General features: G+C 41.1%; 3 protein-coding genes across 4 annotated transcripts; all 3 read right to left on the reverse strand.

Annotated features, from left to right (window-relative positions):
- Nucleotides 1-113: 113 nt before the first annotated feature.
- Nucleotides 114-4,754, reverse strand: LOC146699684 (interferon regulatory factor 2-binding protein 1-like). Its single transcript, XM_085469513.1, has 2 exons — nucleotides 2,698-4,754; nucleotides 114-1,658 (listed from the first exon to the last, which is right to left on the reverse strand). The coding sequence occupies exon 1, from the start codon at nucleotides 4,505-4,507 to the stop codon at nucleotides 2,723-2,725; it is 1,785 nt and encodes a 594-aa protein (XP_085325639.1). The 5' UTR covers nucleotides 4,508-4,754; the 3' UTR covers nucleotides 114-1,658; nucleotides 2,698-2,722.
- A 1,277-nt stretch (nucleotides 4,755-6,031) lies between these two features.
- Nucleotides 6,032-18,104, reverse strand: hnrnpl (heterogeneous nuclear ribonucleoprotein L). Its single transcript, XM_085469516.1, has 14 exons — nucleotides 17,788-18,104; nucleotides 17,212-17,330; nucleotides 16,620-16,857; nucleotides 14,861-14,948; nucleotides 14,650-14,744; nucleotides 14,487-14,559; nucleotides 9,760-9,795; nucleotides 9,423-9,491; nucleotides 9,048-9,298; nucleotides 8,166-8,287; nucleotides 7,859-8,060; nucleotides 7,105-7,162; nucleotides 6,574-6,669; nucleotides 6,032-6,452 (listed from the first exon to the last, which is right to left on the reverse strand). The coding sequence occupies exons 1-14, from the start codon at nucleotides 17,947-17,949 to the stop codon at nucleotides 6,394-6,396; spliced, it is 1,668 nt and encodes a 555-aa protein (XP_085325642.1). The 5' UTR covers nucleotides 17,950-18,104; the 3' UTR covers nucleotides 6,032-6,393.
- A 2,712-nt stretch (nucleotides 18,105-20,816) lies between these two features.
- LOC146699686 (uncharacterized) lies at nucleotides 20,817-27,828 on the reverse strand. Of its 2 annotated transcripts, XM_085469517.1 has the most exons (8): nucleotides 27,497-27,821; nucleotides 26,593-26,681; nucleotides 23,680-23,883; nucleotides 22,369-23,411; nucleotides 22,183-22,252; nucleotides 21,600-21,774; nucleotides 21,305-21,470; nucleotides 20,817-21,154 (listed from the first exon to the last, which is right to left on the reverse strand). In XM_085469517.1, the coding sequence occupies exons 3-7, from the start codon at nucleotides 23,879-23,881 to the stop codon at nucleotides 21,305-21,307; spliced, it is 1,656 nt and encodes a 551-aa protein (XP_085325643.1). In that variant the 5' UTR covers nucleotides 23,882-23,883; nucleotides 26,593-26,681; nucleotides 27,497-27,821; the 3' UTR covers nucleotides 20,817-21,154. The 2 variants fall into 2 exon arrangements, with proteins under 2 accessions (XP_085325643.1, XP_085325644.1); XM_085469518.1 differs by lacking the exons at nucleotides 20,817-21,154; nucleotides 21,305-21,470 and having other exon boundaries at nucleotides 21,671-21,774; nucleotides 22,196-22,252; nucleotides 27,497-27,828.
- Nucleotides 27,829-27,909: the final 81 nt, after the last annotated feature.

Here is a 27,909-nt window from a genome sequence, read left to right on the forward strand (position 1 = left end):
GAAGCATAAACTATGTATTCCATTGTCATGGGAATGCGCATGTATTAATTTGGAGATTCAGAAAACACGTTTTGTTTATGGTGTATATATATATATATATATATATATATATATATATATATATATATATACATACAATTCACTACTTTGATATTAAAATGTATACACTTTAAAGCTCCAGAACTCCAGCTGTCACCTTAGAAACGAACAGCACAAAAGAGCACACTTGGCAATTACAATTATTAGCTTAAATGGAAATTTTTTACCGCATCTATGCACTGAATTACCAGCAGTGTTTTAGTTTTTATATTCTTTATAGATTTTAAACAACCACTGTATTATTGGCTGATAATGTCTCTGTCACTCAGCGATCATTTTGTGGGGAAGAACAATCACATGGTACATAAAACACCCCCTTTTCTATGTGTGTGCCCACAGACCCTGAAGCAGAAAGCACAGCCCAACAGATAATACCACCATTGTGGTACCCAAAAGCCTGGACGTGTTGAATTTCATTCGTAGTACACCCCTCAGGCTGTTCATACTACTGCAGCCAAGTCACCTAAGTGCATGTAAATACACATTGTTCAGTTTGTTTACAACCCTGCTAATAGTGGTTTGTGGAAAAGATTCTAATCATGCCAGTGAGCTGGTGTGGGATTTCCCTATTTTTCCTGTCAAAAATATTTATCTAATAAAGTTTTATATAAATGCACAACTGAGGCTTCCAACGGTCATTAGTAGAAAAGCGGCAAAGTGACTAAGTTTTAACTACATTGTCATTTATTGTAGAATTGACCTGTTAAGATCACATGAGTATGTGGGTTAACCATTGAAGATTGTGATGCTAATAATTTTACCATACATAGAATTTAAAAAGTAAATAGACAAAACAAGCTTACTTGCATGATAGAAGAACTAATTAGTGACTGATGCCAGGGTTATCAGTGAATACAGCATACACAGCTACAATACAATAAAATTACATTGAGCATGAAGCCATCTTTGGTCTTCTCATCACTATAAACAAATACATAGAAATTTGTATTGTATCAAAAATAGAAATTACATAGCCATATTGAAAGAAAATTCACATTTTTGACACACAATATAAAGAGAATAACAAGTGACGTATTGTAAGGTTTACATTTTTCTCCCCTTGGCTTTAAGGACCCAATGGTTTTAACATTTTTTGAACATTCGTTTTTAAAGAATTGCATCATTCTGTCAAACCATGTAAAAAGTATCCTGCATCTGTGTCAGACAGGATGCAAAAACCAACAACAAAAAAAAGATCAGATTGTCATTGTTAGGGGGGGAAAAAAAAAAAGTGTGTGCTTTTAATCCTGGGCTTTTTGAAATGAGGCCTCTACCACACTAGGAAAAAAAATAAATAGATTTTTTTGGGGGTTTTTTTTGTTTTTTTAAAAGGATGGAGAGAGATTGGGTCGAGACTTGATTCGATCACGATGCAGCCCCGATGCTCAGACGTTTCCCTCCTCTCGTGAGTGAGTCTTGTCTCGAGTTACCGGTCTTTGTGTAGTGGTCCTCCTGGGCTTCAGAGTTATTTGGCTCTTGGAGGCACACATGATGAACTACAGCCAAAGTGGACCTCTGCTTGAGATTATAGGTAAGTGCTTTCACTGTGTTTTAAGCCACTGTGGAAAAAGAAGAAAGCCATGTAAGAATATCAAACAGCAGAGTGACACAGGGATTCTTTGTCCCACAGCTCAGACCTGATATTGAGATGCATCTAATACATACAGGTAACTCCACATTCAAAAATATTCTCCTCACACAGTAACATCAAGAAGATATCTGATATCATTCTAAAAGAGAACAAAGAGGCTAAAAACATTACAAGGCTCATGTAGATGAATTTTTAAGAAACAAAGTTGTGCCACAGATGGTGTGCCCCCACAGAGCCCTGCTCACAGCATCATGAGATTACATGAAATCTCCAATGAGACATCAGGTTGTCTAATGCCTAACATACACTAACACTGAAATCTGGTGCCTTCTAACATCTAAAGACAACTTATCAGAAGTCAAAAGTTTTAGTCATGTATTATTCCATCACTTTTGATTCTGTCTGAGCTCTGGCCAAGTCATATGAGCACCTCAGACCTGATGATGGGAGTGTGCCACAACTTCAGCAAAACTATCAAGTCGTCATAAGGAGATTTCATCCATTTCTAACACTGAAATCACTAGTGTAGCAGTTTACACATTTGCTTAGTTCAATTCCAGCCAGAGACTAATACATTTTCGGGTTGCATGTGGCGTAGTGACCCCTCGTGACAAGGAAGAGTTGAAAGTAACTCAACAGTGTCACTGAAATCATCAGAGAAATTGGCTGGGCAAAGCTAGCACCTACAAATTATTTTTTTTCCCAAATTGGTCAAAAAAACAAAACAAAAACCTTGTCTGACATCTACCACCAAAGATATTCTAATTTCTAGAATAGTGTTGAAGAAATATTAACACACAAGTTGTTTAACAAATGTTTATATATAACATTTGTTAAACAATTTGGGCTGCAGTTACCCTATTTAATAAAAGCACATGTGAAACCATATGCCTGCACTTGTCTGCCATTTTTATTTATTTTTAACTGCTTTTGATAGTTGCTTTAACACTCGCTGATAAAGTTCTGCTATAAAACAAAGAGGCCTGCTCCTCTCAGGTTTTTCTCACCATTCACTGCCAAAAGGATGGAGGGTCAAGGGTCGTTCTCCTTCTTTACTGTCACATCTCCTTCTCCAGCTAGGATGGTTGAGATCTCACCCTGCATGAAGGCCCAAGGCACAGTGGATCCGGCCAGGGGGCAGCGTTCTCCGCTGGGGCAGTAAACCTCTCCTCCTTGACCTTGGCTGCGGATGAACCCTCGGGTGCAGGGGAAGCAGAACTTGTGGTGCGGGACTGAGGGACACTGGACAAAGTGAGTGTCCTCCAGGCGCTCTCTGCAGAGGGTGCAGCAAAGCAGGGTGCCTGGGGTGCTACTTGTAGACTCCCCAGTGTTTGTGTTGTTACTTTGTCCTCCAGTGCTCAGACCCTGCCCTACAGCTGCCTGAGAGACTGAGGTGGAGGGAGTCGAGGGGCTGCTGCTGCTGGGGCGCCCAGCTGAGGAGGAGTGGGCTGTGGACATACTGGGGCTCTCTCTGGCCATGTGACTGGAACTCAGACCATCTGCCACTCCCATAAGTGCTGAGATGGGTGAAGGCTGGTTGTGTAGACGAGGTGGGCCCTCTTGAGGTACAGCCATGCCAGGAAGAGGTTCCATGCCTGAGTACGTGCCCCGGGGCCAGGGCTCCCTCACAGGGTGTTCGGCCCTTCCCTCACTCTCTCCGTTCTCAGAGCCTGGAGAAGCCTTTCGGCGCCTGGTGGTGCCCTTGGCTGGTCCGGGGCGTCCAGGAGCTGCCAAAGACAGCACTGGGTCTGGCTGTGGCAGAACCTCTGGGATTGGAGGCTCTTTAAACATACGCACACCATCATTCAACAGCTCAGACAGCCCACGCCAGTCTCCGGTGCCTTGCCGTTTCTCATATTCCACGTAGCGCAGCCCAGAGTTTACTGCCTTACCAGCATCTTTGGCGGAGTCACGGAACATCTGCCTGACCAGATCTGGAACTCCTGAGTAGATCATTCCAGAGCCAGAGGGATACTCCGCGAACACCCTCAGCTCAAACTCTGGAGTAGCGCTAGCATCAAAGGCCAGAACACGCCCCATCAGATTATGGTCTTTCCTGAAGCGCACATTGAAGGGGACACAGCTGCTGAGAGCTACCAGCACATCCCGAACTGCTTTGGGACGGTTAGGCCAGCCTTCCACTCTACTACGAGCCACCTCATTCAGTTCAGCCATTACTTCACTGTTCCTCCACACTGCCGGATCTATGCCCACTAGAGTAGAAGTGCTAGGTCCCATACCCAGGGACACAGCCTGTCTTCTGCCACTGTCGCTTATTATGGGGCCAGCTGAGACGGCAATAGGAGCGGCCCCAGCTCTCGTGCTTGTTAATGGGGTTAAAATCCCATGAGAAGCTGTTGCTACTAGCCCCTGAGCTATCAAGGCATGGGGTATGGTGTTATGAAGACTAGAAACTACCCCAGGCATAGCCCGACGAGTGTTCGGGCTCTGTCGGCTGCCCTCTGACAAAGCTACATCTTCAGCTCTATGCAGACCATTGGGGAGGCGAGAAGAAGCCCCATACTCACCCCTCCCCCGGTCTACACGCTCTCCGTGATGCCGCCCCGCTTCAAGGGGCCCAGCAGAGCTGGGTTTGCCCTGCTGTGGACCAGGGGACCTGCCGTCTAAAACTCCGTGAGTGCTCTTCAGCTGCCTGGCAGTTTCAATGAGGAGTTCTATCCGGTCTGCGCCGTCGTAGTTGACACAACCCCGGCATACAGCTTCGCTGAACTCCCACAGCATAGCCCAAGGCATCTTGGGCAGGTCGCAGAGGTAGCACCATTGCCGTCTCGAGGAAGACTGCGAGGCGGAGGACATGTTGTTTACAGGCCCTCGACCAAACTTTCTTCGGAGGCCTACACGTTACGGACTACGTTTTGCAGCGATTCTTCAGTCCTCCGACACCATTCGCCACATACTGCGGATTTTACAACAGAAAATAACAAAAAACTAAGTTCAAAATCCGACTACTGGCGGTAACATTCAAAACTTAACGACGTCTTCTTTCTCGTTTGTTCGTGTCAGCCTGTGTGGAAGGAAGTAAAATGTTATAAGACACCGGAAACACCTACGCGGCCAGGGCTCAGAGCACTATGGGAGACGTAGTTTCTCTTTAAAGCCATTGTTTCTTATTTTCTAGATTTTTAATATTAAATTTCTTTTGAGCAACAAAGTAATCAGACCACATAGAAACGGAACAGTTGTAAACAATTAGTAAAGGGAAAAATTCAGAGGGACTACTTTACTGGCGACAAGATACATAAGTAGCGGAGATACTGACGCTAGTCGGACGCGTTTTTCTGTGAAACCTCAGTTTAACTGGAGCTGGTTTGTTTTGGGATGGGAGACAGAAAACACGGCTTGTGTTGCGGTTACTTTGATTAACAGAGGACAGGCAGTCTTGGTGCTGTAATGCTGGAGACATATGAGAAATATTATATATATATACTCCACTTCCTGCACAGACGTGACAGTTTCAAACTCAGCTTCACTGGGATGATGAGAGGTCACATAGTGAAAATCTCCAGTGGGAACGATGTACTTTGCATTAAGATTCGTCTCTCTCACAGTGGTAACAGGGAAACTGATTCTTCTACAACATATATATATATATATTTTTTTTTTTTAATAGAAGAATAACTCTGGAGAATAATCTTATAAGGACAATAGAAATAGGTTTGCATTGAACAAATCGCAGGGTATATTTTTCTATACCTATTTCTTGAGATGTATAAAAAGTTACAATAATTAATGTTCATATTATCTATGCTCAAAGTTCAAAAATTATGTCAGTAAATAATCCTTGTGAGCTGAAAGCTGATTGTTTTTTCTGTTGTCAGTGAGAGTGGATATTCATATGGTCTCAGGTACACAGCTCTGAGTAGCAACTTTGCCCACCTGCAGGGCAGTTAGGACAGGCAGTAAGAAAGATGCACTAGGTTCCTTCAACCTAGCTGTCTGAGGGAACATTACAGGAAGTCATTCCTTCCCACCGCTATCAGACTCTTTAATCATCCACTTGGGTCAGGTCCACACACACAGAACAGGATTAATCCAATTTATACCCATATCTCTTCATTTTATACAAGTGCTTGTATATTTGATGTTATGACAACTATCCCCTCCCTACAATCCCCAGCCAGCTGAAGCAGATCTCTTCCTGCCAGGTGTTTCTTCCTGTTAAAAGGGATTTCTTCCTTCCCAATATCATCAAGTGCTTTGCTACAAGAAATAGTCTGATTGTTGTAGTTTTCTCTATAATATTGTAGGGTATTTGACTTAGAGTCATCTCAAGGTGCTTTACACTGTAAGTTTGAACTGGAGCAATATGAATAAAACTGATTTGAGAGAATGCATTTTATTTTCAAGAATGGATTTGAAGAAATAATACAACACAATCTCTGATTATGTGACACTGGTTAAATTATTAGCAACATTATGGTTACTGTTGGCTTTATTTAATAACCAAAAGACAGAAGGTGGCGGGCGATCAAACGTAGTGTTGTGAACATACAAAATAAACAACAAGTTGAAGAACATGGTAAAAGTAAAATAAATTATTTTAAAAAATTATAATTTAAGTAACATTTTCTAAAGCACGTTAATCCTAATTATTGTCAACACAGCTTTAATGGTACGTGAAACAGAGCTGCAGTATACTCTATCCAAAGACAGAAAACATTACAAATGGTTTCAAGGAAGATTTAGTTGGCATGGTGTGTAGTCGAGAAACACAGCTTCAGTGTATAAGGGTAAGGCCCACCTAGAATATAGAAGCCAGAAGAAAACTTTCATCATAAAATGTAGAAAATGTCATTAAGGGTTCAAATGTACAACATACCAAGAACCACGTTGGCTTGTTGATCTACATGTTAAATACTTACTAGGGTTTTTCATCTGATAATGGTTCATCATAGCTAGTGCTTCCATGGCATCATTGATGGATTCCCACTCAAGCAGGCCAGATGAACTGCGCTCACCTGTCAAATCACATGACATTACCATGCTGAATAACACTTCTGTATTAAAAAGCCGTTAGTACACAACAGCACAACCAAATAATGAGATAATAACTTTAGTGACAACAAGTGTGGGGCGATCGTGGCTCAAGAGTTGGGCGTTCGTCTTGTAATCGGAAGGTTGCTGGTTCGAGCCCCGGTTCCGACAGTCTCGGTCGTTGTGTCCTTGGGCAAGACACTTCACCTACTGGTGGTGGTCAGAGGGCCCGGTGGCGCCAGTGGCGCCTTAGTCAGTGCGCCCCAGGGCGGCTGTGGCTACACTGTAGCTTGCTATCACCAGTGTGTGAATGTGTGTGTGAATGGGTGGATGATTGTGTATAGTGTAAAGCGCTTTGGGGTACTTAGGACCAAGTAAAGCGCTATACAAATACAGACCATTTACAACATATTACTCACTCTTTCCAGTGAAAAGTTTCACACTTGTGGGCCTCTTGATTCCAAGTTCATCACAGACCTGAGCACAGAAACGCGTTTCAGTGAAAATGTGAGATGGATGCAGTGTTGCCAACTCCTCAGCAAGGAAAATCGCTATTGGCTGTCCTAAGAGTCACTATAAGTCGCTAAATGACATCTTTGCATAATTGGTCCTACCGATGTAATTATAACAGACGCTGTAGGAGAGAGAAATAACATTGTGGAAGAGACAAAGTGAGTTAAAAAAAAAACCCTAAAAAAATAATTCCAACCCTCCTCCTTTATCCGGATTTTGGACCTGCAAAAGTGACCCGAAATAGGCACTCTGGTGGAGTTACTGTTTTGGTGTGTGTGTCTTTTTAACTAGTTTTAAACCTTTTGATCCACAAAAAGTAACAGTAAAAGAACATTTTTATAGGGGAATATCTCCTGCTCTGACATCAGCTCGGGGCGACTGCTGCGTGAGGACTACCTGCCGCTTGTGAGCATTTTCACATGGGCGAGTTGCCCACGGCAGCACCCGCTGCTTGTTGAGAGTAAGAGTGATACGTGCTTTCATGTGAAAAAGTCGTCATAAGTCTCCAATAACACCAGAAAAAGTCACTAGATTTGTCGCTAGTCGCTTTTTAGAAAAAAGTCGCTAAGGGGTCTGAAAACTCGCTAAGTTGGCAACACTGGATGGATGCTTTTGGCCATCACAGATAGCAACCTTTGTTGCTTTTTTTTTTTTTTTTACCTGATTAAAGATCTCAGCAGAGATGTCGGGTTGTGCATTAAAGAAGTGTAAGACGTTGCTCGGATGCTGGATTCGGTTTTTAGCCGCCTGCTCTGGTGAGGTGAAGCGGTTGTTGCGTGATCCATGGAAATCTTTAAAGCTGCTTGTGTTGTCCTCTAACTGGTAGCACTGTCCCGGCACTATAGCCTGTTGCTTGGACACACTGAAAGAAATAAGGCCAGAGGTCTTGCATCTGTTGTTTATTTTTAAGGGAGAAATTTATCTCTAAAAGTCTGTGCTGATGTTTCTAAATTGTTTCTGTTCTTACCAAACATTGAGTTTCTGTCCAAAAAGGAAGTTATTGTTCAGATGAGTAATGGCCCTGTCCACAGAGTAACAGTCTCCCATCTCCACCATTGCTGCTCCAGGTTTACTCTTCATGAACTTGACCTGAAAGAAAAATAGACTAAAACAATATTACCCAGCAGTACACACAGTATTTAAACATGAACTTTTTATGATGACTTTTGTGCCGACACCTCCTTGCAATGGGACTTTACCTTTCAAAACAAACAAAAAAGACCTTCAGATTGTCTGAAGGATGGACTTGTCTTTCTCCCACTTCCAGCATCAACAGTAAGCTACACCATCACATAGTAGCTCAGAAATGGAGCCCACTAACATCAACAACCAACAGGCTTTTTTTTTTTTGTTATTGTTAGCAATGTTAGCAATCAAGCACAAAAAGACTAGCCAGCTGGCTGGCTTTGGATAACAAGCGATCTGTCCCTCTTAGCAGGTAAGGTGTTACCTACCATCAGAGAAATGAAAGCTTTATCCAAAAAAGATCATCTGAGGAAACTGGAATTTGGCCCTCAGTGGAAAAAACAAAACAAAACACTGGCGGCATTCAGTGCTACCCCTCGGCCTCCTAGCAGATACAGCTAGAAGGATATATCAGTTTATATATCAGTTTCAAAATTCTGCATCGCCTTGTTCTCAAGTGATCATATTCAAAAAATGTTTCAACATTAGTACACGACCAAAATGGCTGACAAGTTAGTATCGCGTGCTAAGCTTTCACGTGTCTGCAAATCTTCTTTGCGCCCCTTTCAGTTGTTGGAAAGATGGCAAAATATTATAAATGTCCTTCACTTATGGGGTCTAACAGCAAAACAATGACTTGATGCTTCAGTCAGCTTTCACTTACCCTCTCTACATTGCCATACAGGCAAAAGATGTTGAAGACCTTGTCAGCATTGATCTTAGAGGGCTCCAGGCCATATACCATAAGAACTGGAGAGTCAGCGTGAGGACCGTACTCGGGCGGTGGCGGTCCATATCCAGGACCGTAGCGCTGGTTACCCCGACCACGCCCACCCATGCCTGGCCCCATGCGATGGGGAGGAGGGGGGCCATAGCTGTCATCGTTGTAGCCATGATAACCTCCCTGTGGTCCACCTTAAGATGGGGAAAAAACCCCAAAACAAACAAGCAAAACAAAAAAAACAAACATAATTGTAACAGATTTTGAGCAGTGTCCATTTTTCTACATGTCACACTAATTTGATTATGCGATGTTTACCATAATCAGGTGGGTGATCGCCCAGAAGAGCAGGCTGCCTCTGCCGTTTGTTAGGATTGGCATTGGGATCTATAATAGATTAAAAAAAAAAAAGTTGCCCATCAAACAGCTTCTTTACCACGTGTCTCAAAGGTACCTTGCATGGGCTACAACATGCTAAGGGACATGTTTGTGAATGGCATGCAACTGAAGGGCCTGAAATCTTTAAAAAGTGTTCAAACAGTCAGCAGGTTTTACAGGTGACATAATGGAGATTTTCTTTTTCCACAGTGACTTTGAAAGATAGCGTTCAAATTTTAAAGTCTTACATCTGCCATTCTACTACAAGCGCACACACCTTGTGAATTGTTCCAATTGCCTTCACCATCAGCATCTGTGCAGGTACACATGACACACGTCAAATCCAATAAAACATCATGAAAAAAAGTAGCAATCTGGCAACACTGTATAAACACATTTCATCACATGCTCAGTTGTTTCGAATAGAGACATTAAAACAGAAAATCAAAGAGTAAAATACGCAATGTGCTAAGAGCAGCACCTGCTGTTTTATTGAAAACTATTTGAATATCAGTATACATTTATTACAAGCCAGGACACAGATATAACATGAGTGAAAAAACATCAAGCACTGAAACTAATAACATGGTGAAAAATTAAACCAGCGACGTCGGCTGATTTAACTTCAACAAAAAGTACGAACAGATTTATTTTTGTTCAAAGAAGGCTTTCCTTCAGCTCAGTTCACCAAAACTCAGTAAATTAAACTCTTAAACCAGTATCTGTTTAGCAGGCACCTTCTCTGTAAGGTTAGGGTAGAACTTCTTTACTCCCTATGCAATCACTTATCTAAACCATCAAGTTCTCAGTAATAATTTTGTCACTATGTGCACATCATCCGTGGTAAACAATCATTTCCGCCACCTGTTTGTTTATTTACAGGCTGCAAACGAAGGTCTTCATGTGGAACCTCTATGTAAAATGCTTTCAATGGTGCATTTAAACCTAAACATCAGAACATCTGGCACGGCACTCAAGCACACCCATAATCCTAGTGTCATGGACAGTTTCACAATCACAGTGTTGGCCATGTTGGACAGCTACATTGGCCTGACAGAAATATTAAAACTAGCAATGCGAGTTGAGAAATCTGGAAGGAGTCACCAGATGTCAAGTCTTATTTTCCAAAAATATAAGCATCAATATCTCTCTCTCTCTATTTGATTTAAAAAAAGAAAGAAAAGAAAAACTTGGTTCCATTACATCCTTACAAACCATCTCCCATGTTGTTGTGTCATTATGCATGATAACCAAATTTCACATATATAAAAAAAAGAAGTTAAAGATCTGCCTTGTGACTCACATTTGAAATTTTTATCTCATACTACAGTCTAAAATGCTTTGAAATTGACTGGACTTTGTGAAGTTTTGTGAAAACTTTTAATCTCTCATCCAAAAAACAACTCTACACACACAGGTCAAGATCAAATATTCTTTACAACTGCTCGGTTCATGTGTTGTACTGCAGCAACCTATAATTGTACTCTTTAAAATGAATTACGTGACTATTACATAAAAGACATCTCCATCTCCCAATTTAAATCAACAGTACGCGATTTCTCCCCACAATACTTTTGAACTGTTAACCATGAAGTTAGATTATTCATTTATTTCAGTACTTACAGCACCATACATGGAGCATGGGACACAGTGAGAAGAAAGGGGGCAGTCTTCAGCAAGGATGCTACTCGCCAATCTCTGACTCCAGCCTCAACTCATTCTCCCTCTTCTTGTCTTTTCTTTCTTCTTTCCTTCCTTCCTTCCTTGCATCTCCACCACCAGAGAGAAAAGTACTTCCATGCGTCCATGTTGGGTTTTGACTTGCTGCCGCTCTGTTTTTGGAAATTGTGCTATTAGAGGCTCATTTCCAGCTTACCGTGCTCTGACCATAAAGCAGGACATATGCACCGATTGAGTGGGCTGTCAGTCCACAGACACACTGAGCCAAACCTGCATCACACGGGAGGCGTTAAAGGCATCACTATGGTCCAGTGCAAAAAAAAAAAAAAAAAAAAAAAGGAAAAATGAAAACAATGCAGAAACAACACAAGAATAGCACAAAGAGGAGAAGGGAAATGGGAAGGAAGGTACAGGGGGAAAAAAACAAACAAAAAAAACAAAAAAAAAACAGAACACCAGAGTCCATAAATGCAGAAAGCTTTGGGAAAGATCTGTAATCTGTTTGCCTCTGTGCTTGTATGCTTGATAGGTGTCTGATGCTTGTGTCTTCATGGACCCCCCATGGATATTTCTTCTTGTGTAAAAATGGCACTCACTTGATGTCGTTTATTTGGTTTAATAGCTGTCAGCCACTTGCAAAGCTTGACAATAAGTCACTAGAAATATGATGTGCTGTCATAGCAGTTCAGCTGTATGTTGCCTTGGATATTCGGATCGCTGTGTTGTCATGTGGTGTTCGGCACAGGAAGGTAGAGATGAGGAGTATTAGCATGGCCTCTTTTTTGTATACCGCCCCCATATGTGGTGTCATCTGTTCCCTGGTCAGGCTGAGTGTGTCTGAAAACTCCTTTGTTGCTTCCTGTGGTTGTGTTAGGGTAAGCACATCCCAACAGTTGGGAGGTGTGGTCGCTATGGCCACACAGCTGACCCCCACCCTCATCATCAATGTGTTGTGTCAAAGTGGGGACTCCTCGGAGCTCTGCAGATGGCATGTACTGTAGTGGTAAAGTGATGGTAGTAGATGCTTATCAATCTACAACATCAGTCTGTAGTGGATATGCGGGGTGTCTGTTCGCATGGCCTTCGAGTATTTCTGTCCCTCAATCTGAAAATGGTGGCTACTGCCCACCATCAAAAATGAAATGGATTCCCATGTCAGGTGGTGGTGATGAGCTTGGAATAAGGAAGTACCGAGTTGAGGTTGTGTTCCGGTATTTGATGCCCCACTGTGTCCGACGTACAGTATGCCATAAAGCAGATTTACATTAGTTGTGGTTGCTGTTATGCTGTAGAAGCCGTTGTGTCTGCTTAGAGGTTGAGGTAAGCCTGTATGATTCTGCACCGTGAGGACACAAGGAGTACCTCTAGGTCGTAAGGCAGTGCAAGCTATGCAATATCAAAAACTTTCTTATGAGGACATGATGTCAAAAACCTGTATGAAACTTGCAATGTACATGTTGTGGTTCCGGCTGTGTGTCAGACAAGTAACTACACCTTTTACAGTGTCTAGTGAAAAATATAAATTCTCCATCAGACAACTGCACCAAAGTAAAGCATGTGCCTGTGATCAGGTTTTAAAAAAACAAACAAAAAACAACAACAAATGAACAAACAGCAGCAGTAGGGTCTTTGTGATCAAGGTGAATTGTCTTTTTCCAGCTACCGTGACATCTGAACAGCCAAGAGTATTAAACTGGTCACAGACTTGGCAGTGCAGCAACACTCATGTTTAAGCATAAAAATCTTATATAATTACCCAAAAAGGTAGCCATTTTCATTCTACACCAATTTTGCTAGAGCTGGTCCTAACATATCGTCAATACTCAAGGTACGCAAAACACATTAGGAACACTGAACTTTGGAGCTTTACTATTTATTTAATTTATTTCATGAAATGCTAATTACTTGGGTTCCACCAAGATTATAACACATGAAATCTGCATTTAACCCATCTTTAAGCTCACATCACTTTCCATATTGTTAACTTTCACTTTGTTTTTTTTGTTAAAAGTGATCATATACTTGACACGTGTGAAAACCATTCATCGAAAATTAATTAAAAAATTAAGTCTCACACTATGACACTAGGACTGTTCGATATCACGATATGAAAACGTCTATCGTTTCATTTTACGCTATCGTTTGTTTCGTGGTGTCACAAAATAAACTGTTTATGGCAATATCTTTTCATCGTTTTGATGGTCACAGTAGAACTTCTTAAAGTTCTCTCTTTCTCTACACTACGGACGGACATGCGACTGTTTTTATGCGTTGTCGTTAGCAACAACAACGGTAAAACCATCGCATGGCTCTGCCGTCTGCTTGCTTATTTTCTACATAAACCTTTCACAATAAAGCTCAAGATCCTGTTGAGATTTTTCAAAATACAGTGAATCACGTGAAAGATGCAGAGTGTTTACGGATGAGAAGCTAAAAAGAGCCGTCAGGTGCTAAAAAAACAAACCTTAGAACAGGCTTTTCCCTGCAGCACGCCGTGTAATAAATACTCACAAAGAAAAATTGCGTCTGTTTCAACTTATGTAACACTCGACTCCAGGTACACGACGCCGAGCTGAAAACACTTCACGCAAGTCGAGTTGAGCGAGATTCACAGAATTGACAGAAAATGTAATATTTTTGTGATAAATACTGTTGTCGCCATGATAAATGTTTTATATCAGGATATGAGATTTTGGTCATATCGCACAGCCCTATATGACACATACTGTCTCTGCTGTCAATGCTAACACCCAACAACCTTCCAGCCTGCAAAGTCTGGCCAACATTTGAAACCCATCATCACATGCCTTCTACAGGTCCAACAAGGACACTCAGTTGGAAAGCAGGAAGCCTGATTTAATTCTGACAAAATCTCCACTATGTTTTTAAGGTTAACTGGTGTAACAGCCTCTGCTGTGTTCACTGGATTACAGTTGGCAGAGATGTGAGATTGTGCAGCTGTGACATGCTCTACAGGGAATGTGAACCTATGTGAAGAATGGTGTGCCTGCTTATGCTGCTGTGATTAGTGCGATGGGCTTTTCACATGCACGAACCTATAATTTATGTCAGCTGCCCTGGAGGTTGCTCCTCATGCCCTTACATTGTGCCTGCTGTGTGGCGAGAAAATGCACGAAGACTGTGAAGGCATCGCAGGAATACTGCCTCTGACAGGGCTGAGCTGCATGGTCAAAGAAACCATTCGTCTGTGATCAAAGGCAATACCCCTGGAGGCAGAGAACCCTAACCATCCCATACAATGCCATGAGAGGAAAAGAGAAAGAAAAAAAAAAGAGGGAGGGACAGGCAGGGGCTACACGTTACCTTGGCCACTCAGGTTGGGATTTGTGTAGTCCCATGTGTCCTGGTCATTCTTGAAGACATTGAGTCGCGCTGGCTATAGAAAGGATGGCAAGATGAAAATGATTTTCTTCTCACAAGCACCTGATATTAATAGTCGAGCTACAAAGGGTGGTTAGACACTTACCTTGGCATATTCAATCTTTAGGGTGCAACAGCCAGAGTAGATGTCTGCCCCGTTAAGAGAGGCTTTAGCCCTCTGGGCACTTTGGACCGAATCAAATGTGGAAGCAGTGAGTTAAGGGGAGGTCTGACTGCATAAAGGTTTAAATGCTCATGTAGAAACATACTGATGTTTCTGAGTGGGAGTAGTAAAAAAGAACATGATCTAAAAGGATATTCGACCATGGCCTGAACACCGTTTTTTCTGAAGATGACAATCCTCTGTACAGGGCCACAGTTGTTACAAATAGTGTAGAGTACATCCTGTAGGGTTACACACACAGATTGATACATCACTATCGTGAGAATACTTTATGTGACAACATACATTTCACCTTTAAAACACAAACACACAGTGCTTTGAAAGCTCTTACCCAAAGTCAAAAACTAGATTTTTTAAACGACATCAAAGGGGAAAAGATACTGATGATAGTAGTGACGAGTATTGTAGAGACCAGCAAAGATAAACAGTGAAGCAGGACCAGATGTATGAGACAAAACTCATACAGGTATTTTTAGGGTGGATAAGAACATACGACATATATCTCAGTATTTAATGAGGAATAGGAATAGATCACAGCACAACAAGTACTTTCATTAGAGCAGCTGGAATCATATAAAATAATAGAATTGGAAATACATTTCAGGAACGTTAATATAACTATTTCACATATCTCTTTCTGATGTTTGTTTTCACTAAGCTGGGGATAGTTAACATTCTTTAAGATGGAATCATGTGAAGTTCTGATTGGGTCTGTAGGATACAGGCAAGGAAACTAACCAGCACAGCTACCATATACAGCTGTAGACTGGTCAGCAGCGACTATGAGGCAACATCTAGAGCAGAAACATTACATTAATGCAAGGTTAACTGCATTTACTCTAGGTGCCACTGATTACAGACTCGGAAGTTAATAAATAAAGAAATATTTTTATAATTTTACAGCCCTGATTTCCATTACTTCAGGTCATGAATTTGGACTTTTCCACTGTGTGCTTCTTGTAACATTTTCAATGATTTTGGCTCCAGCTGATCCAGGAGAGAAGGACAACAGTTACCTAAGCAAAAACCTGTAGTGATCCCATATGTGTCAGGAGTATCAGAACAGCTGAAATGCATTTTTTCTAAACACCGCATCTCCGTGGCTTTCAAACCCCAAAACACGCTGCGCCAAAAAAATTAGTCCACCCCAAGGATCAGGTCCCCGAACACAAATATAGTAACATAGTGTACGCTGTTAAATACCAAGACGATTGCCATGATTTATACATCAGGGAAACCAAACAATCTCCTTTGAAGCGGAGAAGAGCCACCTCGTCAGGCCAGGACTCTGCAGTCTACTTACACCTACAGGCCAGTGGACACTCTTTCAATGATGAGGATGTAACATCCTGGACAGGGAGGAACGCTGGTTTGAGTCAAAGAGGCCATTTACATGAAATGGGAAAGACGATCTCTGAATCGAGGAGGGGGCCTAACGGTACATCTTTCGCCATCTTACAATGCTGTGATTGCAGCGATTCCCCAACTCTCTGTGAATGGGACTCATGGCCATTGATCAGTGGTTGTTATTCAATGAGCTTGATCAGTGGTTGCTGATCAATGGTCATGAGAATTTGTATATTAATAATCAAGGAACTGACCTCCCAGCCCATTGTTTCTTCATTGGTGATAGTTTCAGTCATTATGCAAATGTAGTGTTTATAAGATTGGGGAAACCTGCAGTCAGCTGAGACTGAAGAAGTCACTTGGATGAGTGACCAAACGTTTCTCCCACTGAAAACGCTGCGTCCAGATGAACAGAATCAACTTTTGGGGATTTTCAATGGATTATCTGACTAGCATTATCAGATACCTGATATCTAACAATGAATTCACTGAATGATCTGTGGGAATATACAATAATAAATTATAAGAAGATGTTTTTACATTACCGTGGTAATGGGATAGATGGGGTTTATAATTGTGAGCAGCAGAACATTGTTGACGCTCCGAGTGTCATCCGAGTCTCCTGGTCTGGAAATCTTCTGACTAGTTGAGTAGTTGATGAAGGCAGGGTGACCTGCAATGTAAACCTGGTTCTCTGCTGCATAAGTAACAGCATTGCAGGAGCCGTTCATGTCCTCATACTCCACCAGGGCCTGCCGCTTCTTGGGCATCATAACCACAAAACTAGACATTAAGCAAGAGAAAGATTTATAGTTCCCACACTGAACCATGTTTAATGAATAAAGGCACAATCAGCCTATTAATTTTAAAACTACACAACTTGAATTTAGTTACAAGCAAACTTACTTTGCCTATAACTTATCAAACCTAAACTAGTGTTATAAATTGAGTTAGGGAATATGAAATTAACAAGAACCAACATTTAAATCAGCTCAATACCTTTTTTTTGTTAGTTGTTAATATTCTGTGGAACATACGGGAGTGTATGGTTGACATCAGACATGTGCACCAATCTCAGTCCACTGAATGCGACAAACACGATAGAGAAGCTTCATTTTAAGTGTGTTCAGCTTTTACCTGATGGTGCCAAACTCTTGCAGGGCTTCCACCAGGTCAGCCTCCATGACACCGTCCACCAAACCCCTGATATGCACCACCGGGGAGGGGAGCGGTTTGTGAGGGTCATCGTAGCTCTCCTATTTTTTTTCATTTAAAAAAAAAAAAAAAAAAAGGAAACGCAAGATAATGTTTGCCGAGACATAAACAACACAAAAACAGCCAATCTGTGTCAATCAGCCCTTTAACAATAACTGCACTGGGGATTTGTGTTAGAAACTGACATTAAACTGCAACAGAGTTTTTTTGCAACACTGAAACTAAAACGTGTCTTCTATCTGTACACACAGTGAAATTGCGTGTCATTAAACAGCTATTTCATATTACACAATAAACATGCAATTACTGTTGTTTAAACGAAATCTGACCACACCATTGGCTTGTTTGGTTTGGCTCGCTAGTTAGCTACTTAATTTTAGCTAGCGGTGAGACAAGCACTACTTTTGCTATAAAGTATATTTGTTTCTTAGATAAACAAAACTGGCCCATTTAAGCATACTAAAACACCAACTACCGGAGTCAGAAGGAAACACTTACCGTTGTCATTCCTCCGTCTTCAGTTTTCTGTCTTTTCGTTGCTCTGCCACCTTCTCCGTAGTATCGGCCCGCAGAAGCAGCCATGTTGTCCTGTCCCCTCTGCCGGCCTATTGCTGCATTCCAGATACGTGGGAAAAAACGGGATGGTATTTCCATAACCATCAGCAACGGCTCTATTTTCAATAAACCACTCTAGACTTCCACGGTGTAAGACCGGAGACTTCCTTTTCCCATAAAAAAAAGTCATATTTTATTCTGCATGTGAGACGATGATTCGAATGACTAAACATTTTTCTCTCTGTGAATGTCCGTTCGACATTAAAAAAAAAATGTCGTTTCGACTAATGTGCTATGAAGCTTCTTTTTCCCATGATGACCTTGAATGCAACAAGAAAGTGGCTCGCGCTTAGCATGTTCCTATTGGTCACTTTTGCCTGTCAATTATTAATGTCATGACAGGAGGTGGAGTTGATCCCTTTGTTCATGTTTTAGAACCAATGATTGTATGAAAAACGCTTTAATTTAGTTTTAATCTACAATCAAAAAACAGTGAAAAACAGAACATTTAGAAACTTGAGCCTAAAAAGTTGTAATTTCACATCACTTCTTGCTTCCAGCACATATTTAATATGATGAAATAATGGTGATTGAACAAGAGCAAGACCAGAAAGAGAAGAAGAATTTTATCTGTCTGATTGTCTCCATCAAATAGATATTCTATTATACAAGGGGGCACTGGTCAACCCCCCAAATTTGCTGCCTACCCACCAGTGGCCCCTCCTGGCAAATCAAATCACTTTTATTGTCACGTCACATTAATGGTACACTGGTACAGCACATGAGAGTGAGATTCTTGTGTACAAGCTTCAAGCGAATATAAGGGCAGGAATGTGAGAATTATAAGAATAAATACATGTACAACTTTAAGGATGTATGCACATTACTAATATATATGACAAATATTTATATGTGTGTGTGTGTGTGTGTGTGTGTGTGTGTGTGTGTGTGTGTGTGTGTATCTGCACCAATTACTGTAGAAAACAGTCATTGGTCTGCGCATATATACATATATGTAAAATAGGCATAGTGTTGAAGTTCCGGTAAGTGAGAGTGAGGTGCCTATGAAGTGTCACTGTTCAGCAGTCTGGTGGCCTGATGGAAGAAGCTGTCCCTCAGTCTCCTAGTTTGGGCCCAGATATTGCAGTACCTCCATCAGGCAGATGGAGGTAGTTTGAACAGTTTATGACTGGGGTGGGTGGAGTCTTTGATCATCCTTGCACAGCTTCCTGAAGATGTCCTGGAGGGAGGACAGCTCACCTCCAATTATCCTTTCAGCACACCGCAGCACTTGCTGGAGAGCTTTGCGGTTGTAAGCGGTGCTGTTGCCACACCACGCGGTGATGCATCCAGTGAGGATGCTGTCAATGGCACCGCGGTAGAAGGTCCTGAGGATGCGGGGGCTCATGGCGAATCTCTTCAGTCTCCTGAGAAAGAGTCACTTCACTGTTTTGATGTTTGAACTGACCATGTGAGATCCTCCACCAGATGTACATACACCTAGGAAACGGAAGCTGCTCACTCTCTCCACAGCAGCACCGTTGATGGTGATGGAGGTACGTGCTTCTCTACACCTCCGGAAGTCCACTATCAACTCCTTTGTCTTTATGACGTTGAGAGTGAGATGGTTCTCTTGGCACCAGTGCGTCAGGGTGCTGACCTCCTCTCTGTGAGCCGTCTCATCACCTTTGGTGATAAGACCCACCACTGTTGTGTCGTCTGCAAACTTCACAATGATGTTGGAGTTGCTAGTTGCCGTGCAGTCATAGGTGTAGAGTGAGTACAGGAGAGGGCTCAGTGCACACCACTGTGGAGCACCAGTGTTCATTATGAAGGGGGATGAGGTGATGCTGCCCAGTCTGACCACTTGGTGTCTGTCAGACAGGAAGTTGAGGATCCAGCTGCAGAGAGAGCTGCTCAGTCCTAGATCCTGCAGTTTCCTTCAAGGGAACGATGGTATTGAATGCTGAGCTCTAATCTACAAACAGCCTTCTCACATATGTGTCTCTCTTCTCCAGGTGCGAGAGGGCAGTATGTAGTGTCGGGGCTATGGCATCATCAGATTTGGTCTATTTGGGATGTTTCTTGGGCCAATATTAGTGTAAGTATCTATCTAAATAATCGATCAAAATAATTCACATGTTCAGTACTAGAAGTTCCAGATGTGTGAATGTTGTAGCCACTGTTGAAAGTTCAGCAACAGTAAACTGTGTTGTGAAATGGAGACATTTATCTGAGCTACAGGACTCACATTCTCTGCTTTTACATACAAAGATGCCCTAAGGGAAAAAAGACAATACTCTAAGTCCAGCAGCAACATTTAAATTCAGCACATTAATGAAAAAAATGAATAGAAATAATCAAGCAATTATAAAATATATTAGTGGAAGGGTTAAATTTGCCCTTTTCACCAGTTAAGGTCTTGGATTTGGAATGAAAAGATGTGTGAATTGAAAAGAGCGTTTCCTTCATTAATATCTCTGGATGTTTGGTTGCAAAGTAACGTCCCCATCAGAAAAACAGAGACAGCAAAATAAAGTGAATGAAGGAGGATAACAAAATAAAAACAAATTAGGTGTGGGTTACAACAAAAATGCACACTGTTAGACATTTTATTGTATTTTTACAGTAACTTACTGGCAACACTATTGCCAGTAAGTTACTGTAATTACTGATCTACAGTATCTTTACTGTTGTGATGTTTTACAGTTCAACCACTTTACTGTAAACATATATTACAGTATAACAGCTTTACTGTAAACGTGGTTTACAGTTAGAAAGACTTACCGTGATTACGTTTTATAGTATCACTGTACTGCAAATGTGGTTTATGGTATAACACTGTAATTGTGTACAGTATAATTTGTTTAGACTGTAATTGTGTTTTACAGCATATAAAATAATATTAACATTCATATTCAATATAAGAACATTTACAAAAAACAATATAATTCAATAAAGTAGTCTCAGAATAGTGAATTAAACCAACATTTATTGTTGATATTTTTTTTTAACAAGAAAAACATTTTTCAACTGAATAAAAACAATGCCAATAACCAAAATAAATAGAAGCGTACATGAAAACTACACAGTCCTTCACCTTTCTGTCTGATTTTTTTAAGGAAAACAGTTTTTCATTCCACTAAAAACAGGACAAACCCACCAGCATGAACATTAAATAAACTATTACAATTGTAAAACAAAACTCATTTACAAAATGTAATCAGTGGGTCCCAGGAAATAGAATGTGACATGGGATTTAGATTTCCGTTACCAGGATGGTCGGGTTCAGCGTAGTCTTCATCACCACCTGTCAAAGACACATAATCAATATTCATGTTTGCTCAGGTTATTCACTTGTTCACATCTGTCTGAGATCATTCATACTGTTGTATGGATGTGTGTACAGTATGTATATAATTATCAGCTATGTAAAAGATATTATCATCTCTGTTCTTACCTAGTTGGAAGTCCTCCATTCAAACTCAGAGAGCCGCTGGAGGAAGGTGGTGATCCGAGGGCAGATGCTTGTAACTTTCCTCTTTACGACACGACCTGTCTTGCGGCTTGTACCAAGTTTTGCAGGGCATTTTGTTCCCATGTCTGGATTGATCCTCACAAAGAACCTTTTAACAGAAAAAAGGCTGCTTTAATTTCAAAATTAAAACATACGTTACAGCAATCACCTATATGTTTCTGCAACTGTAGTCAAGCTATCACATATATTTCATTCTTAAATGGTGTAAAGTATTTACCTCTGTATCATCTCCAGTGTGATGGACGCTGACTCCTGATACTCAAGGTTGAAAACGTAGTATGACGCAAAGAAGACAGCAAGGGTGCTGGCAAAGTCATGCATCTGCTCAGGCTCATAAAATACCTTGCCCTCCAAACTGATCATCCAGCGGCTTGCAGACATGAAATTATTCCCTAAAAACAGACAAGAGTTCAATAAGACAATGTGCTCACCCTTACAAATAAGGTTTCCACAAGAATGCTGGATAGCAGGCCTCACACTGTACAAAAATAGAATGCACACGGTTTGCTGCTATTTCTCTTATTATTTATTATCTAATGAAAATTATGATCAATTACAGGAAAAAACTGCCTTTTGTCTTTGCATTTTGGCCTGTGCTGAAGTGTTAGGCTGTTTTTTCCTGTTGGTCATTGTGTATAATAAATAATAAGAGAAACAGCAGCAAACTGTGTGTATTCTATTTTTATACAATATAAAACAGACAAACCCCTGTTAAGTAAGTTGTTGTGGGTACAAATACCACAATAATTACATAGATTTTTTACAAAAATATTACAACAGGATTGAAACTATTTACTTACCAAGCGCTATTACCCTTGGTGTGATGGGTAAGGTCATCTCTCTCTCAACAGACATCTTGGTGGAAAAAGCCTTTAAAACACAAAATGAACTGATTTGAATGATGATACCCAAAATCATTGAAATATTTTCCTTTGTTTATGTTGACAGTATTGAGAGTGCATGTGTAAAATTTTAAATATAATTACGTCAGCCAAGATGAAGATTGAGTCCTCTTTTTCTTGGAAGTACTTCATCAGAAGGAGGATGGCTGCTGTGGCGATCTGGTTGTGGTTCAGCTTTGCACTGTCGCACTCACGTAGCAGATGTTCAATCTCCTTGTTCCACTGAAGTCTCTGGCTTTGAAAGAAGTTCAAAATTCTCCTTCCTTTCGTAAGAAGGGCTTCACTGAGACGTGTCTCTACCTCAATATCTGTGAGTGTGTGGAAGTGAGTGCAGAGGCCTCTTTTAGTAAAAAGAAATGGCCAATGCTCTTGAACCTCACATAAGGTGGGAGCAGGCCAAGAATTAAGCATGTGCCTCTGGTAAATATAAGTCAAAGACATATAAGTATTTACATCTGTTGTTTCAATTGCTTGAGGACCTGCTGATCTGAAGACAGTTGACATAGTCTGTCTTTTTGTCTCCAAAGTTTCACTCGTTTCTCCTTCTGGTAGGGTTGTGGGTTGCCAGTTGATGCAACCATAGCTATCAAGTTCAGATCTCCCCCTTTTGATGGCAACATCACCCTCATTGTTTTCCCTGGTAGACCTTTTCCTTGGCTGCCGGATTCTGCTGCTGACATTGTCTCTATTTACATGTTCAACTCTTGTTTTAAGCTGTTTGAGTAGGGAATAATAACCACAGCCTAATTGCTCACCTTCTGCAGTCTTATCTGCAAAGGTAGCGGGATACTTAGATACAATAGCTCTAGCTACCTCCCCACAAGCAGCTCTGTTAGGGTTGGGGCAGTGTACTCGCATTCCTTCTACAATAGTCCTAATCATTATTCTCCTGTCTTCTGGGTGAGCCATTCCACCAGTTGCCAAGGCCTGTGAAAGTCTTGTTGGCATCTTCTCCCAGGGAACTGAAAAATTGCTGATCCAGGAGGTGTTGCTTACATTTGGTTGTGTGGAAGGGAGTTGACCTGATGCTTGTGCAGAACAGAGTGAATTACCCTGTAGTGGCATTTGCACAGTTGTTGAGCAGGTGGTTTCAGGTTCCTTTGGGTTGTTTGAAGAGCCAGACTCCACTTGGTCGTCGATATTCACACACACACATAAACACAGCAGAACAATTCCACATTAACTATGTACAGATGGGTTTTTTGGAGTATTTATTGAGTAATACTCTTATATAAGACACAAAAGCAAGAGTGTTGGAGAAATAATACCAATGGCAATGAAAGCTAGTTTTAGTTTTGAAAGCTATAACAATTTCAAAATAACTCTCAAAATAACTAATTTACAACTATTTTCAAGATAGGACTGCAACCATTTATGACATTAATGCATTCTCACCTTTTCTGAATACTTGAACAAGTCTTCGACTTTGAATTGGTGTCAAGAAAGGCTTGATATCATCAGGCTCAACAAACAGGAGATCTTCTCTGTTTCTAACACCAATAATGTCTGTCAGGTGCTCAATAACTGCCCTCTTTGTCTCTTCATGCAGGTCAGGTAATGCCAGGTTAATTTCATGATGTAGGCTGCCACTGTCCATATCTGCAATGAATTAAGAGGATGATATTGAATGATGCAAAGATACAACGGTTAAACCTGAAGCGATATACACTGGCAGAGGGTAGTAATCAAACAAACTGTCTGCTTGAACACATATGAATCTTTTTTCAGAATTGTGTAGACAGTGAAGTCCAAGGTTGATCAGTATCACAGATTGAAGGATGTCCAAAACAAAGTGTACTTGTTTGTGACTGATGAGGATCACTGAGATTTTTCCAAAGATGTGGCCACATTCATCATGACCCATAGCAACAACAAGCCCTTTGCAATATTTTGTTCCTTTGTAAACTACTGCTGATACCTCTGACGTTGTTTCTTTCATCAAGCCAGCTGTCCTGACAGACTCCTGAATTAGACCATTGTACAACTGCTCATCATATTCACTAGTTTCACCAACTGCTTGAACTGCTGGAGCAAACAATGGTCCACTGCTGAGGTACGCCTGAAGCAGCTGGTGCCTTTCTGCCAGTGTTTTACAAAGGTGAACAAAGTTGTGCAGTTTCCGGGCGCATTCCTTGAAATACGAATGCTTACTCTCGAACCGGAGAGTCCACAAGCGAATAAGAGGCCCAAAGTGCAAAAAGAGGTCACTATAGTGCAGTAAATAGTGATGCTTGGGCTTGAGTGGGTGATTAGGGAAAATTGTGTGTCTTGAATGAACATACTCCTCTGTTATTATCTTAAGGTATGCAATCTGGTCATGATGGATCTTGGGAGCACATATGAGCTCAACCATTTCCTTGAGCTGTAGATACAGTTGCCAGACCTGACTGTCCTCAGGATTTTTTATCCTGTCACCAACCAACAATGGCAACAGTCGCAACAGACACCAGTTCTGTGCTGCAGAACCAGAAGGTTTTTTGCCACACTCCTTAACCTCACATGGTTTACTGAGACTATCATTCCCTGAGTATTTAAACTGTGTGATCGACCTGTTTAGTTGTGCATAAGTGAAATGCTTTTCCTGTTTCACTAAATGACTGATGTACAATGCCAAGTCATTAGAGACTACACCTTCAAATAAATCATGACCCAAACATGGGGGAAGCCCAGTACAGACATGAAAATATTTCAGAGAATTGAAAGGTGAGTCAAACTTTACCCCCTGTACCATGTCTTGGTCAGTGGTGGATAGCTGTTGTACACTCTCCTTGTGACCAGTGATGGTTCTTTTTGGACCAAGCTTTAGTGGTGTCTTTTCAAAGTCTGTCCTTTCAATCAAGCAGTATCTACAAAAATGCGTACTACAACTGAAGTTTTCAGTGAAACCACCTAAGCAGTGTGAACCAAGATTATCTCCACAAATGGAAATCAAGGCCGCTTTGAGGGTATTTCCATCATCTGTCTCAATCCCTGTATCTTCTAGATCTTTAAGGTCTGTGATAATACTTGAGAAAACTTTCTCCTGACCAAATGTCTTGAAGTCCCTTTCTCTGCACAGCATCACCAACTGCATGGGATCAACTGAAGAGCGATTGTGTGGCTGGACCTCACCAAGACTCATGTAAACCCCCAAAACTTTATGTTTTTTCTTCCCTGACCCAAGAGGATTCACAACCTCAAATCCATCCTGGTAAAGGATGATGGACAATGAAGAAGGATTGTCTTTTAACAGAGCATTTTCTTTCACATTTCTTCCATCTGCCACATCCTCTACAACCATGTTGGAAGAGGTATGATTTTTGGATTGGTGATATTGCTCTTTAACACTTGACTGTCTAAGGAGTGATTTTAATGTCTCTTTGATGGAAATGTACTGGCAAAAGCATTCCTTTCCAGCAGCATCACTTCCCAGATAAATCTGGGTGGGTTCAACATAGTCAAAATACTGCTTGTAAAATGTTCTCCTTGTTTTGTCAGATCTGAGTATTCCTTTGTTGTATATTGTGAAGACATCCTCTTTAGAGAGATTTTGAATAATCATTTCTATCTCAGTTTGTGGTATGTCTAGCTCAGAAAGCTTGCCCTTCAACTTGTCAAAAACATCTGCCATAGAAGTGCTATGGACATGCAGAAATCCATCAAGAATACATTGTATTGTGCTCGCTGGCAACAGCATCTTGGCTTGCATTTTCAGGTAGAAAAGAGCCAAATTATGTAAAAATGTCTCTTGTTGATTATCACACTCCTCTAGATGATCACATGGAGTTGGAGTCAGAGTCTCCTCAGAAGGCTGAGTACAGTCTATATTTTCGGGGAGAGTTGACACCTGAGTTGTTATCACCGGCTTATGTTTCCTGGATAAATGTGTGGCAAAAGATGAGCGCACTCTGAAATGTTTGTGGCAGTCATCATAAGGACAGACAACTTTCTTGCCATCTTTAATATGAAATCTCAAATGAGTGCATAATGCTGAAAAATTCTCTGCCACATAGAAACATGCCTCAACTCCACAAGCAAGATTTCCTTTAAAATGGGTGTGTTTAGTCTGAGCCCTGCGATAGCGGTGGTTCCTGTGCATATGGGATCTGAATGCAGAAAATGTTCGATAGGAAGAAGGACATTGCTCTATTCCACATGTGAATCGATAATTAGCTGTGTGCTGATGTTTCTTCGTATGATAACAAAATTGTCTTAATTCTGAACAAAAAACACCACAAAATTTACACCTGTACATGGCTGCATGTGTCTGAATTTGAATTTCCAAAAAAATGTTGTCTACCTTTATTCTCACTAAATATGTCTTTTTACCTGCTGTTTTGTCTTGTCTGTCAAAGAACTGAGGCTACATCACACTGTCAGCGCGGCCAGCAAGGGCAGGAGGACAGCAATGCACCACACTGGGCGGGAAAAGACAGAGAGACAACTGTTAATTTAATGTTGCATTTATTTAACCCTTGAAAAATATATTTACATAAGTAAAAAAAAGAAAAAAAACACACAACCCATCTTTTCCAGAATAATTCAACTAATTCCCTTTTGACCAACCTAACACAGACGTTACATGGTTTTCATATGAAAAAGACCCTGGAAGACGTTGTATTAAAGGAAAAAAAACATGCTCCCCTTCCCACTTAAAAAAATAATAAATATTAAACTTAGGTTGGAGTTCCTCGCGCCACCAACCTAACGTTATATTAACTTTTTAATGTTGTGTACTGCAGCTCACACAAAATTAAATAAAGCAGGCTAACCTACATGAGCAAGCTCAAAACTGGATAAGATTGTTTTAGCAGTCTCTAAATTTCCAAAAAAAAAAAGTTGTCTTACATTATTCTCATTAAATGTGTATTTTTACCTGCTGCTTTAGCTGAAGCTAAATGTCCCACTGTTAGCATGGCCAGCTTCTCAAAAGTCATAGAACAGAAGCGCAGGAGGACAATGCACCACACTCGGCGGGAAAAAGACAAAGACTGTCATTGCGCCTGTGTTCCTCGCCCCTCCCCGTGGAAAATATATATCTAAATATTTATTTGAATAAGAAAAGAAAAAAACACACACAACCTATTTTTTCCAGAATAATTCAGCTAATGTGCTATTTCGACCAAGCTAACACCGAATTTAAGCCCCCCCTCTCCCCCACACACACAAAAAATATATATGCTCTTAAAAATTAATAAACGAGTATGTTAGGTAGGAGAGTCCTTTGCATTACCTTATGACGTCCCGTTTGCAGTTTCCACACAGAGGTCCAACAATAACGAGGTGCAAAATCTTTTGTCCTCTCGAGCATATCGTAATGAAGAGTTAACAAAGTTGGACTGTCTTTCCTCTCCTGTCAATCACTGGATCACAGGTCATGTCAGTCAGGATATGGAGTGGTGGTTGGTAGAGATAGGTTGGTGGGCGGGGCCAGCATGCATTCAGTGTGTGTTTCACTAAGTTGGGTTGACTAGTTCCCAGAAGAGTTCTGTACATGTAAATGAGCAATTCAGTTACTGCTCGACTGAGAAGCCTCCACCAAATTATTACAATATTCTCCACTGACTGAAGTTCGCCTTTGGCAACGCAGTGACAAGCACACATTTGCAGCAGCTGTGCATGTGCATACAACTGCATGCAGCAGAT

Source organism: Copadichromis virginalis, linkage group LG10, assembly GCF_057382275.1.
Source record: "Copadichromis virginalis isolate Kocher_CV1m ecotype Utaka linkage group LG10, C_Virginalis_male_GT1.1, whole genome shotgun sequence".
In the NCBI taxonomy this organism is placed as follows: domain Eukaryota; kingdom Metazoa; phylum Chordata; class Actinopteri; order Cichliformes; family Cichlidae; genus Copadichromis; species Copadichromis virginalis.

What these genes read in the sequence shown, in the direction of transcription:
- LOC146699684 (XM_085469513.1), bottom strand. Translation starts at nt 4,507, where the DNA reads ATGTCCTCCGCCTCGCAGTCTTCCTCGAGACGGCAATGGTGCTACCTC.
- hnrnpl (XM_085469516.1), bottom strand. Translation starts at nt 17,949, where the DNA reads ATGGTTATGGAAATACCATCCCGTTTTTTCCCACGTATCTGGAATGCA. An exon ending in AAGACGGAGGAATGACAACG is followed by an intron (nt 17,331 to 17,787) that starts GTAAGTGTTTCC and finishes GAAAAAAAATAG; the next exon opens with GAGAGCTACGATGACCCTCA. An exon ending in TCCCAACCTGAGTGGCCAAG is followed by an intron (nt 9,796 to 14,486) that starts GTAACGTGTAGC and finishes GTACCTGCACAG; the next exon opens with ATGCTGATGGTGAAGGCAAT.
- LOC146699686 (XM_085469517.1), bottom strand. Translation starts at nt 23,881, where the DNA reads ATGGACAGTGGCAGCCTACATCATGAAATTAACCTGGCATTACCTGAC. An exon ending in TGTTCAAGTATTCAGAAAAG is followed by an intron (nt 23,412 to 23,679) that starts GTGAGAATGCAT and finishes TCGACGACCAAG; the next exon opens with TGGAGTCTGGCTCTTCAAAC. An exon ending in ACACTGGAGATGATACAGAG is followed by an intron (nt 21,471 to 21,599) that starts GTAAATACTTTA and finishes TTCTGTTAAAAG; the next exon opens with GTTCTTTGTGAGGATCAATC.